This window comes from Diabrotica undecimpunctata, chromosome 10 (genome assembly GCF_040954645.1).
Source record: "Diabrotica undecimpunctata isolate CICGRU chromosome 10, icDiaUnde3, whole genome shotgun sequence".
NCBI classification, from domain to species: Eukaryota; Metazoa; Arthropoda; class Insecta; order Coleoptera; family Chrysomelidae; genus Diabrotica; species Diabrotica undecimpunctata.
In genome coordinates this window covers 19,885,489-19,899,158 of record NC_092812.1, presented here as the reverse complement: position 1 = coordinate 19,899,158, position 13,670 = coordinate 19,885,489, and the positions used below count along the sequence as shown (strand labels likewise).

Below are 13,670 nucleotides of genomic sequence, written 5' to 3'. Positions count from 1 at the left end.
AAAGTTGACTTACAGTTCCTAAACTGGATCTAAAATGTTTGACGCAAACAAGATAGCACGCTAATATGTTGAATATGTGCAGATCCATTCATCGGACTGACGCTAAACTCTTCAAATCGTTCTTATCCCCATTCGCTATCTGTACACCAGATGAATACTCGTCTTCAGTCGAGACCAACATACTAAACCGTAGGTAATACAGAACTGTTATTCGTTTTGTATATCATTACTAAATCTTATTATGATACTAAAATCTAACATGACCACCTTCACTGAGTGTTCTTTCGGTAAAGCAGTACTTTATCTTAGCGAATTCTTTATGTATTTTAATTTAGAAACTCGCAAATTGAAGAACATTTTAAGATTTACAATTTTGACGTGACAACGTCTTAAATTAGGTTGTGGCTCGGAGTCATTTAAGAAAAAGTGTAACGCCCGCTCACGTCTGTTACAGTGAGTCGCCGAACGAGAGAGAGGCCCGCCGGACCGGCGAATGCCTTGCGTCTCTCTCCCACTCAAACATGATCGGTCCGCCGCGCGCGGCACTAGAGAATTAGGCGCGTTGAATCGCTAAAGTTGAAAATCGTTGAAAGTATCGTCAGCTGTGTCTGTAGTGAAAATGTGGAGTGCTTAGATTCGTCATTTACAACAACTACAACAATAAAGGTAAATAATTGTACACTAATATTTCATTATTGTAAACTATAATTGATTGATTAATTGTTAGATTGACACAAAAGTTGAGAAACTGAGTTTATAGGTTATGTCATACTATTGACAAATGTTGATACTGTTAAGTAAATTATTAGTTTAAATCACTCTGCAATCAATCGTAATTCAGTCGATTGAGAAGAAACAGCGTGTATTGCTAGTCAAACATTTAAAATAACAAATTATAACTTCTAACCTGTCAAAACAGGGCGACCAAACAAACGAACTAAACCGACCAATCACCACGCGCGGAGTTAGAATTTAACTGTGTTTAGCAAGAATTTCAAATTCCAATTTTAGTAAATGTTTTAATTTTCAACTTTACCATTTACATTTACAAATTTTAATTAATTTCAAATTTATTTAGCAAAAATTTGAACCTTCGATCTGAATAAGTGTTTTGATTTTCAAATTGATTCTTTAAAATTAAAAATATTAAAATATATATAATCAGAAGTGAACGTCACATAACATTATCTGTACTTATTATTATTTAATATGTAGGCAAATACATGTGACCATACTTGGTAGACACAATTGGAAATAGTAATTTTTTATAACTGAAAAAAATAAATATATAAAATACTGGTAGCAAACAATAACTTCAATGATCGATATCTCCGCAACTAATTGATATATCGAAAAAAATTTTCAAATAAATTTTGTAGAAAATAATAAGATCAATAATATAATATAAAATAAATAATATATAAAATAATATATAAAAATATAATATATAAAATATAAATAATATATAAAATACCTAATAAATCGGCAATGCAATTCTTATTTTCATTCAATTCCTTGTTCCTATTGTGCAATTTAATAATATTCATATCAATAAATATTCTACCGAGAAAAAGACGTTGTCACGTAAAATCTTCGCCCGTAAAACCGACTTTACAGGCAACCGATTTTTTTATTTAAACCATTTTTCTCTAAACTGCATAAAAAACGTTTTATAAGCAAAAAAAATGACTTTTTCACTTTTTAAGAGTTTTTAAAACAAAAACAAAGCAAAATCAGCTGTAGTTCTTCACAGATTTTTCATCAACTACTCGTTATATACCTTTTAGAATCTTCAGATATATCTGTATAAGATTTTTACGTGAAATCAATGATTTTTTCCATTGTCCATCACAATGTTCTTTTGCACACTCTTATTCTTGCTAGCGATGATCTGTCGATAGTTTTGACCCTAAGGATGTTTTCGAGATCATAAATGGTTCTCCATAGGCTTCTACGGATTATTCTTACAAAACGATAATACTATGCACTTCTTTTAATCGTTGTCTAACAATATTGGACGTTTTGCGATGATATATAAAAGAGAGTAAGTATAAAATCAATCTTCCAGTCCTATGGAACTACTTTTTGCTAAATGTAAGGTAATATATCGCATGCTACGACTATCATGACGAGCTTTTGCCACGCTACGACCATAATTATTAACGTTTGCCTCTTACCTGATTAGTTTTCGAAAAAAAATAACAGTAATAATAATAACCAGGTGTTCAGAAAAACTAATACACGAATTCCCATGTAAATATTAAACTAAATGTGCGAAATTTGAAACTAATTAAAATTCTTAGAAATGTTTTTTAAGTTCCACATGAAAACAATGAGAGAGAAGTTCTTTATACACTGTGCCTAGAAAGAGGCCACCTAGAACTTTATAAGACTTTTTCCAAGTTTACGCAATTTATTCTTTTGTAAATAAACTCCACAATGCAAAAACACTTCTAGGCACCCCCACTGGATGCCGAGAGTTTAATTAAGGGTAAAAAGTTAGCAAAATTGATATCAAGTTTACTACTTCAGAGAATGCACGTGTTGTTTGTACGTTCTTTTTCTTGGAATACGGCTGTTCTGTTTTTCAAAAATCTTTCATTAATGTATAATTATTCAAAAGAGTGAACTTGTGGAATTTTTAAATTTAAAACTATTATATCTGCTATATTGTTGATATTTCTGTTCAAATTGTTACTTTGATTGATAATGGAATGAGTCAAAGAGAAGTGGCCAGACAGCTTTAAGTTCGTCGTTGTATGGCCTCAAAAACATACCAACGATTCGTAGAGACTGGATCTCACGAACAACGAACAGGATTAGGCGCGAGAAGAATCACGAAGGCCACAGAAGACCGTTATTTACAACGTACTTCTTTGCTAAATCGGTTCTTTACGGCTACAGCAATCCAAAACCGTTTTCAAAATTTTCACGGATGCACATTAAGCACTTCTACAGTGAGAAGGTTGAAGGAATTTGGTCTAAGGATTCGCTGCCCAACAACGGGTCCTTTGTTAACAGCAACACATCGACAACGCCGACTTGAGTTTGCTATAGACCACGAGCATTGGACGATAGAAGATTGGAAAAATGTTTTGTTTAGTGGCGAGTCCAGGATGGTTTTTTATGGCTCAGACGGTCGCATCAAAACGTACAGAAGACGTGGGGAACGATATGCTACTGACTTGTGCTCGATGAGCACGTGTTGCTTTTGAAGGAGGCTATGTAATGTTTTGGCATGCATTTCATTCAAAGGCCGTACTGATCTCGAGGTTATTAATAGAGGAGAGTTGAATGCTTACCGATACATTACCGAAATTCTAGACGAGCATGCAATGCCTTTTGCTGGGTTTGTGGGCGAAAACTTTATTTTCATGCAAGACAACGCGCGGCCACACGTAGCCAGGATGGTAACGCAATACCTGGAAACCGTCGGTGTGCCAAAAATGAATTGGCCGGCTCAAAGCCCAGATTTGAACCCGATTAAGCATGTTTGGGACCAACTCAAACGAAAAGTAAGAAACAGAATACCTGCTTCAATAAATCGTGAGCAGCTTCGATTCGCGCTCATGGAAGAATGGGAAGTTTTCCTCAAGATAACATCCAGAAATTAATCAATTCAATCCCAAGTTAAATAATGAGTGTAATTCAAAATAGAGGTGGTAATACAGAATATTAAAAATCACGACTTTATTGTAATTTTTATAAAGAAAAAAGAAAAAATTTACAATGTTAATTTTTAAAATTTTCCACTAAATTTTTGTAGAAGTTTTTTTGACATTTGTTATAGAAATGGTTGCATACTGTTTTAGAACATATTCTTAAACATTACACAAACATCTTTTGTAGGGTTCTCAAAAATTAAAAAATGCCAAAAATTTTAGTGCGCAGTGTACGTTCTATGTTAAGTAGCTCTTTGTGATAGGTACTTTTCAGAAGTTACAAAGGCGCAAATTTTACTCATAGTGGGGGCTAGTCCTCATATAACAAAAGGGCATGTTGCCAACAGAAAATGATGGTCAACAATGGTTTAAGCAATTTTTTTAAACAAATTATAAAATTAATTTTTTTGGACATAATAAGTTTTTTTAGGTTAATTGACTAATTCTGGGCAAAAAATGTTCTTAGTAACTTTTCTCTTAAATGCATAGTTGTCGAGTTATAAGAGTTATAAACAATGTAAGGCCTTAAAAAGCGCGAAAATAGCCATTTTCAAGGACCGATAACTTATTTTACAAGATCCCGAAGAGTTTTTAACAATATCTTTATAGCAACCCATTGTTTTTTAATTGTTAATTTCGCACCGCACTGAGTTCCGAAAACGCTAGATATACATATACGATGTCTAACCTAAGATAATGGCATCAACACCAACAATAGAGCCAGAAACATCGGCCACCAATTCACGGTTGATAACTCTACCTTTGAAGTGGTGGACAAATTCACATACATAGGATCCCTGATCACCAAGGAGAACGTCATGACGAAAGAAATCAAGCGAAGAATAATCCTAGCAAACAAATGCTATTTTGGGCCTGAGTAGACATATGAGAAGAAGAAACTTAAGCCAAAAAATAAAAATAACCATATACAAAACCAGTTTTGACATATGGGTCAGAGACATGGACCATTTCCAAGGCAGATGAAAATCTCCTGCTTATATTTGAACAAAGGATCCTGAGAAGAATATTCGGTGGCATCTGGGAAAATCGTGTTTGGAGAAGGAGGTACAACTACGAGATATATCACAGATATAACATATATTTGGTGGTAAAGACGTAGTATCCTTTATAAAAATAGGAAGACTAAGACAGCCAGGACATCTGGGAAGATCACAGCAGAACAACTCTCCTAGAAGAATCCTTATGTCACAACCTGTGGGAAGTAGATGTAGGGGTAGGCCAAAACTCAGATGGAGGGATGGTGTAGATGAGGATGGTGTAGATGAGGATGGTGTAGATGAGGATGGTAGAAAAATAGGCGCAGCAAACTGGCAACAGTTGGCAATGGATAGAACTGACTGGCGTAATAGACTTGGGAAGGTCGAGGCTCTTTTATAGGGCTGTAGCACCAATGATGATGATGATAAGACCAAGTCTTTACAACGCTATGAATGAGTTAGAAATTCCAAAAAAATATGTTTGACTTTAAAGGGTGACATTTCGATAGGAAATTTAATTTTGAACATCTCTGTACATGAGTATGTACTAAAAGTGCACAGAATTCATTCAGATGCGCCCTAATGTATAGAATAATTCACCTCTTTCTTAATAACGCACCCCGCGTAACACTCCGCGTTCTTTTCATAAACTGCGAGGCATAAGTTAGGGATATAGCTAAATATTAAATAAACAGTAATACAACAATTATACAACTGTTAAATCAACTAAGTCACTTATCTACATCAACACTATTTTTTTTTTATTTTTTTATTCAAAGAAATAAATAATTAAATTAAATTTATAAGTTGTTTATAGTTTATTTTCACATGAAACGAAGCTGAAAAATTACTTGAAAAAATCTAAAAATTATTGGGCGCTACATTTCAGCAAAAAAGGGAACTTTTTTCATTTATTTCAATATTGTGAAAAAACTACGAATTCTAGATAAAAACGTTCAACAGACGACTTTCTTGAAATTACTTTCTCTTAAAAATGAAATCTAAATTAAAAAATGTTTATAAACAAAAAAGTTATTGCAAATTAAACCTGAAAGTAAGCATATTTTTCAATTGTTTATAAGAATTAAAATAAACAATAAAAACATTTAAAACACATTTCATAATGTGAGTTTTTATGTAGTTATTACATTTGCAAAAGAAGGGCACAATCGGTCAAGTAATTTTTAAACAATTATATTTGTTTGTCCCATTTGAGAGAACAAAGGTCATTTTCAAAGGGCTGTACAGGTGCTTTGTCCATACTTTGAAGGTTTTTTTTGTCTGATTTTATCTTTATAAGGCCTCAAATTTTCATGGTTTTTAAAAGCTATAATAATTTTTAATTGTTTACTTACAAATAATTAAAACAGAATGAAGTACCATTACTATTATATTGGCAATATCCCTAACTTATGCTGCGCAGTATATTTGGGGTCCATTGACCATATGAAATAATAAAAAAACTTTAAGGCTGTAGTTCCTTTCAGCCCTATTTTTTTGAACATAATCAATAGCCTATTAATAGTGTTTTCAATTATTGTATTGTTATTAATTATGTAAAATAACATTTCAAAATATTCACGTACCGATACCATATCTTGAAACTGATAATTTTCGGTTAAAAATATGTGTGATAACCTCATGATCTCTAAATAAATTATTTATGCTCAAAGGAACAGCTTACCATGTTATTATAAAATTTATTATATACCTTCTTCTTCAACACATTAATATGATATAATTAGCGAAAGAATGGATATACAAGAGTGAGTAAATAAAAAGACTGACCTCTTTTACTGAGTTAGACAGACTGTTTCCATTGGACCATGCAAACAGCAAGATGTAAGTTAAAAGTGTACGTTACATGGCAGTTGTGTGTCTAAAAAGAACAATCGAAAAAGGTCTACTGGATGTACAGACTGCTGTTTATCATATACTCATCTGACCACATCAATAAAGATAAGAAATGAAACTAAGAAGGGCACAAAAATTACTTCCTACAATGAAGTCCAGCGCACTAAGTTACACAAATAACACGTATAATAAAAAAAAGAAATTATATTAAAAAAACTAATAATAAAAGCAAGATTACAAGGTTATAAAACTATTTAATTTGTATAATTCTATAACAAGGCATAAAAAATTAATACACATGTTTGAAGGAGATTCAAAATTGCAACGGAAACAGCAAAAACCTATTACAAAATGTAAATATACACAGAAAAACCATGTAAAAAAGATCTGTTATCAGTTTTTGCCTGGAAAAGAAAAACTAGTAAGAACAAAAATGAATATTTCTGGAATAAATCATTTTACCAAGGAAACACTAACATATGATAACTACAAATAAAGTGAATTTCAAGGACCAAGTAAATAATTTTTAAAGTCTGAAAAATCCTTATGAATATAATAAAGGTTTCCAAAGATATCAGGAAAATGGGAAACATTTTAACCCTAGACCAGTATCGTAAGTAAAATTTATGCACTCAAATTACAAATTTAATAGCACTGCAGTTATCTGGGCACGCTTTATCCCCTCCGTCCAGCTGTTTGCTCCAATTTAATACCCATTGATTCAATACATAGCCAGTACGGATTTGTCAGTGGCCATACCTACATTGTTTTCTGAAACACTGCACATAAATTGTATGCATCAATACCAGTAGGGGGCTAAAATGTCAAGGCGTGATTTATCGGTGGAAGACCTGGGGAGAGCACTGTTAGAAAGCAGTGATAGTGAAATGTAAGATGTTGTTACTAAAGTCGAATCCGAAACGGAAAGCGAGTCTGGGGATAGCGATGGTGATCCAGAATGGTTGCCACATGAAGACATAGAATCGCAGCTGCTGCATAGTCTGTCAAAAATTTGGAAAAACAGGACAAAAATCCAGGTATTCCAAAAGGTCCGAAACTCAATGTAATAAGAGAAGAGAGAGAAATCTCCTCAGAACCCGGTAGTAGATCAGAGGATGACACAACTTTAGAAGAAATAACAAGTTTTCGGGTAGGTCATATATTCTGCATGTGATGTACAAGTATTTTTATTTCGTTTTATTTTTCAGATTGATCCTGTCGATGAAATACCTATCTTTGTGGTTACTCCAGCTAAAGACAATTTTTATGGAAAATGGGTACAAATTGTTTTCCAAACCAACCGGCACAAGAAAGCAAAACCTCTTCAAAAAATATTATATTTGTATGTAAAACCTGGATCTTCGCCTCAACTACGAGATATACTTGATCCAGTATGCGTCTTTCAATTTTTTTTTATATTTTTGAATATAACAGTAGCATACACTAAACAAAAGATTCGGTCCGCAAGACAAAATTACGATAGGGAGCCAATATTTGTTTCAGAAACAAGTTTGGAAGAACTAAAAGCATTACTTGGATTATATATTTTAGCCGGAGTTTTGAAAGATAATCACTTGGATACCAACACCATGTTCAATACTACCTTTTGTAATATGCGATATAAGTCAACAATGAGTCAAAAGCGTTTTGAATTTCGGACAGCTTGCTTATATTTTGATGACACTTAAGGTCGCGGCATATTATCGTGCACGTATAGTTTCCGGCACGTAGCGTTTCCACTCCAGCAATTGGGCTGCGCGTTCACATTTTCATACATAGAACGTTTCAGTTTGGTTCGGTGAAGATATGATCTCGCTTTTCTCGACAAAAATTATGTGCAATTGCTCTTCGTTTTAACGATGAAGAATGAAAAACTGTGTTAAAAATAAGGTTTGAAGTACATCCAATGCTAAGAGAAAGGAAGAAGGAATGTGAATACTGGACTTTATACAGAGAATTAATTGATGACGATGAAAATATTATGGATATTTTAGAATGAATAGGATTCAGTTTCAATTTAATTTCACCTTCAGTTAAAATACAAAATACTACATTTAACGAAGCCATACATACCAAACCAAAAAGTATTTTTAAAAAGTAGAGGTATCACTTCCGTACAAATGTCCTAATTGTTTATTATTTTCGTGATTAATTGTCACAAAGCAATAAAAACACATGCATAAATGACAAAATAGCCTCGAAAATTATTTTTTTAAATACATACTCTGTATCAAAATCGAATAAATACCTAAATAAACAGCGGGGGGGAAACGACCGACATCTAATTCACATTATCCTTACCAACCGGTTACGACTCGTTACGTAGCCGTCGGCATCAGTAAAATATTGTTTTCAAATATACTGAACGGAAACGTTAAGTGTCTGAAACGCTATGTTCCGGACAGTGTGCGTTGTTCATATTTAAAACCATTTAAATTATATTTTTCGGAAACTAAACGTTAGTTTCAAATTCACTTTATTTGAAGTTTTTATATGTTAGTGGTTCCTTGGTAAGATGATTTATTCCAGAAATATTCGTTTTTGTTCCTACTAGTTTTTCTTTTCCAGGCAAAAACTGATAACAGATCTTTTTTACATGGTTTTTCTGTGTATATTTACATTTTGTAGTATGTTTTTGCTGTTTCCTTTGCAATTTTTAATCTGCTTCAAACATGTGTATTAATTTTTTATGCCTTGTTATAGAATTATACAAATTAAATAGTTTTATAACCTCGGAATCTTGCTTTTATTATTAGTTCTTTTAATATAATTTATTTTTTTATTATACGTGTTATTTGTATAACTTAGTGTGCTGGACTTCATTTTAGGAAGTAGTTTTTGTGCCCTTCTTAGTTTCCTTTCTTATCTTTATTGATGTGGTCAGATGAGTATATGATAAACAGCAGTCTGTACATCCAGTAGACCTTTTTTGACTGTTCTTTTTAGACACACAACTGCCATGTAACGTACACTTTTAACTTACATCTTGCTGTTTGCATGGTCCAATGGAAGCAGTCTGTCTAACTCAGTAAAAGAGGTCAGTCTTTTTATTTACTCACTCTTGTATATCCATTCTTTCGCTAATTATATCATATTAATGTGTTGTGCTGGAAACGCAACGTGTACGATAATATGCCACGACCTTTACACACGCGAGGAAAGAGGGCAAGAATCTAGATTTGCACCAATAAAAGACATTTGGAATAAGTTTATAGAGTCAACTAGAACCCATCCAAACCAGGTTCATATATAACTATCAACGAACAGCTGGTAGGATTTTGTGGCCACTGCACATTTCATATGTAAATACCAAACACACGAGATTGGTTGCCATTAGCGGATTATTATGTTGACAAGATCAGAAGACATTATTATGTTGACAAGACACAGAACAAACAGGAATGTTACCATGGATAACTGGTTTACCAATATTCCATGGGCTGTGAAGTTATTGGTCAATCCTTATAAACTTACTATCATTTGAACTCTAATAAAAAACAAAAAAAGGTACCAAAGGAATTGATAAAAATAGATAAAGATAGAAGAGTACATACTTCCTTGTTCACATAGAATGAAAAAGCAACCTTAGTATCATACAAACCTAAAAAACTAGCAAACATGTCCATTTACTGTCAATCATGCATGAAACGGGAACTGTAAATAAAACAACAAACAAACCAGAAATAATACCTACATACAATTCCGTGAAGGGTGCCGTTGGCACATTTGATCAGTTGTGACAAAACATGAACAGTAATCGCAAAACCAAAAGATGGCCAATGTGTATTTTTTACAATTTGTTGTAATTTACAATCATAACGATATTTCGCAAGGCAACAAGGGACAAGTATATGCAGAATTTGCATGTCAGGTTCACTCAGCCTTGGCAATCTTTACATTTGGCTCAAAATCTGAGATTTACTATCCATTTGTGCACAATGATAAAAGAAGTACTAGGATAAAGGCAGCAACCTGCATTACATTAACATCCAGAGTCTCAAAAAAGATGTCAAACTTACTGTTAAATGTGTCATCAGCAAAGAGAAGCATTACTATAACCTACTGTTTCAAATGTAGAAAACCCATATCATCAAAATAAAATCTGTTCAAAATGTACTTAAAAGTTTTGTTTAAATTTTTCTGTTTGTTCAAAGCACTTTTTTAATTAATTAATGTTGATTCCTACCTTCGCTCCTACTTTTTATTTCCATTAAAGGAAAATATATTTTTTTGTACTTTTCTTGTATTTGTATGTTAGTTGAATGTATTTTGAGTTACCCTTAATGTTAATTGGCCTCTAAAAATGAAGTTTCAGACTTGGAAATCTGGTTAGACACCAAACTGTCATTCTCAAGCCACATCAATCAAGTAATGAATGGGGCGTTGAAAATACTGGGATTTATCCAACACACATATGCAGACCTGTCTTTGTTCACATTAAGAAGACTTTATTGTGGTCTCATTAGGCCAATTCTACAATATGGAGCAGTTGTATGGTTCCCATCATATAACTGTTACATTGAACAGATTGAAAGGGTCCAAAATAAATTTTTGAGGATACCAGACTGTAGGAATATTACTATCAGTGGGTAAGAGACAGTATTGATTTACCAACACTTGAGTCAGGGAGGACATTGTTAGATTTATGTTTCCTGTCATTAATGCTATTATACATTGTCCTCAATTATTGTTATCACTTGTTAGTCTTAAAGTACCCAGTAGAAACAGACAATCTCAGTGCTATTTCACCACACTAATTATGGTATCAATCAACCAACTACATGAATGATCTGGAGTGCTAATAGCCTGCCAAGACAAATAAATATTTGTGACTCCAAAATTAGTTTACTTAAAAAACAACAAAAAGGCATTGTATAATAAGAGATTTTACATGTCAACACTAGTCTACCCTTGATAGCTGTATTAAACTTTGTTATAGTTTATTATTCTGAAATGTTTGATATTTTAAAAATTTATTGTTTTTAAGGTGTAGATGTAAATGGTGTTTGTTTTGTAAATGGATTCAGTTAATAAATAAATAAATTTGATTTCTTTTCATAAATGTTTTTTCCATGACCAATTGTGTTTTATTAGTTTAGTTCGATATTTAGGTACTCAAATCATAGAAATTTAGCCATAGGTTTTTATATCATGTCAAATAACATTCAAGAGGATCAACAATAAGAATTAACCTACTTTTTACCAGAAGTTTTTAATTATAATTACTGAGTAAATACAAGAGCTGAAAATCTCTACTTTCAAAATTTAGGAAACTTGACAATGAAGTTTTACTAATACTGCATAAAATAGAAGAGAAAATAATTGTCAATACAAAAAATCTTGAATTAAATTTGATAAAAAAAATTCTAATATCCACAAAACATTTTCAAACAAATTAATTAATACTTTGTGTCAATGGCTTTATATAAAAACATTGATATAATACAGCACATTATATTGGGTTTCATCTAAGTAAATATTTATATTTTTCATTAGAATAAAATGTATAGATAAGAAAATCACCTTTTATCTCTACTTGTTATTTACTATATTTATAGCTTTACAATAATAACAAACAACATATGTAAATTTATTAACCTGTTAAATAAAAACATTTGTAAAATAGGAAATCAAAAGACTCACCTTTGTTGGGGCTGAGCAGAATTCACATCTTGGAGCTGAGTATTAGCCAAATTATTTTCATCATTCATGAATGCTTGTAGACATTCTTCCATCAATGCCTCTTCTTCTAGTCTTTGCATGACCTGTAAAGAAATAGAACAAAATCAAGATTAAGAAGACCTTCACAAATATGTAAGGAAAAATTTTAGCCTGATTTCGCAAGGCAATCTAGACATATGGAAATATATTACTAGGTAATAAAATAAATGTATAAATGTGTGAATTAGAAAACTAAGAAAGCAAAAGGGAATATTTTTCAAAAATCTAAATTTATGACAGTTTATCAAGGACAATCTCATTAAACTGTTGGTCAATTCATTTCAATTGGAATAAACAATGTTCTAGTCCCACATGAAAACATTAAGGTATCTAAACACTGACTTGACTGCCCTGGATGGAGAATATAAAAGAAAAGAACAGAAATTGGAGTTGAATAGGAGATTTGTGTTGGCAATCAATAAAAACAGTTCATTCCTAACTTTGTGACATTCTCAAACATGTTAAGATAACAAAGGGTCTCAAAGGCATACAGCTCTAGAATTATGCCATGGAAGGTATAAATACAAATATCCAGTTAATTAGTACTGGTTTCAATTAGGAATTGAGTCCAATTATACTTTTACACTAAAGTGAGTTTGTTATATACTGTAACATACTGTGAAGTGCTAAAGTATGGGATATGATACTAAAAACTAAAGGAACATATGCACATATAAATTACCTCCTTATCAAATTCTTCCTCGTGCTCCATCCACATGTATTCCGAAAAGTCATTCTCGGGGGCTGTATTAAAATCTTCAACTACATTGTTCTCAATTCCTTCAGTAAAGTAGGAATTTTCCTCGTATTCGTAATGCCCGTTATCTGCGTTCTGGTTACCAGGCATTTTCATAGTCTGAAAAAAATATTGTTGAAAGTTTATAGAGGATATTCTACATTCCATTTTAGGGAAGTAGCACAACAAAAAACGTAGTTACTTACAATATTCAAAACGCCACAGGAATGAGTTTTAACAGCTATTTGCTTGATTATTACAGCCAATTTAACAAGATTCAGTGTGTTTTGACTTTAACAAAGCTTTGAATTCATACTAACTTTATGGCTACTCTCATGGCCTACAATAATGTTTTACTGATACTGACGCGCTCCTTCTTCTATCGGCGTTACTTGTCTGATGTCACCAGATTGACCAGATAGACGCCACGCCACGGAAAACATTAATAAATGGCTCGCTCAGGCCATGGAGACATTGAGAAATGTAGCGCCAGCGCCATCTACATACTATTCATAGATTGTATTTAAGTATGAAAAGCGGTAAAATAATAATAATTATACATATTTTACTAAAAAAACCATTTTGAAAACAATAAGTCCCAAAATAGACAAAAATATAGAAAACAAAAAGAAATGACAGACCCCACAGATTAGGCAACCCATTAATCTCTATAACAATATTATGATACAAAGAACAGAC

At 32.4% G+C, this 13,670-nt stretch overlaps 1 protein-coding gene across 1 annotated transcript in view; it reads right to left on the bottom strand.

Moving 5' to 3' along the window:
* Paip2 (polyA-binding protein interacting protein 2) overlaps positions 1-13,419 on the bottom strand; it is a 59,003-nt gene extending 45,584 nt beyond the window's left edge. Inside the window, exons 1-3 of the mRNA XM_072545756.1 lie at positions 13,178-13,419; positions 12,918-13,091; positions 12,158-12,279 (exon numbers count right to left, since the gene is read on the bottom strand). Coding sequence (XP_072401857.1) covers positions 12,158-12,279; positions 12,918-13,088 — 293 coding nt within the window. The 5' untranslated portion in view covers positions 13,089-13,091; positions 13,178-13,419. The remainder of the gene's footprint in view (positions 1-12,157; positions 12,280-12,917; positions 13,092-13,177) is intronic.
* Between the last annotated feature and the right edge of the window lie 251 nt (positions 13,420-13,670).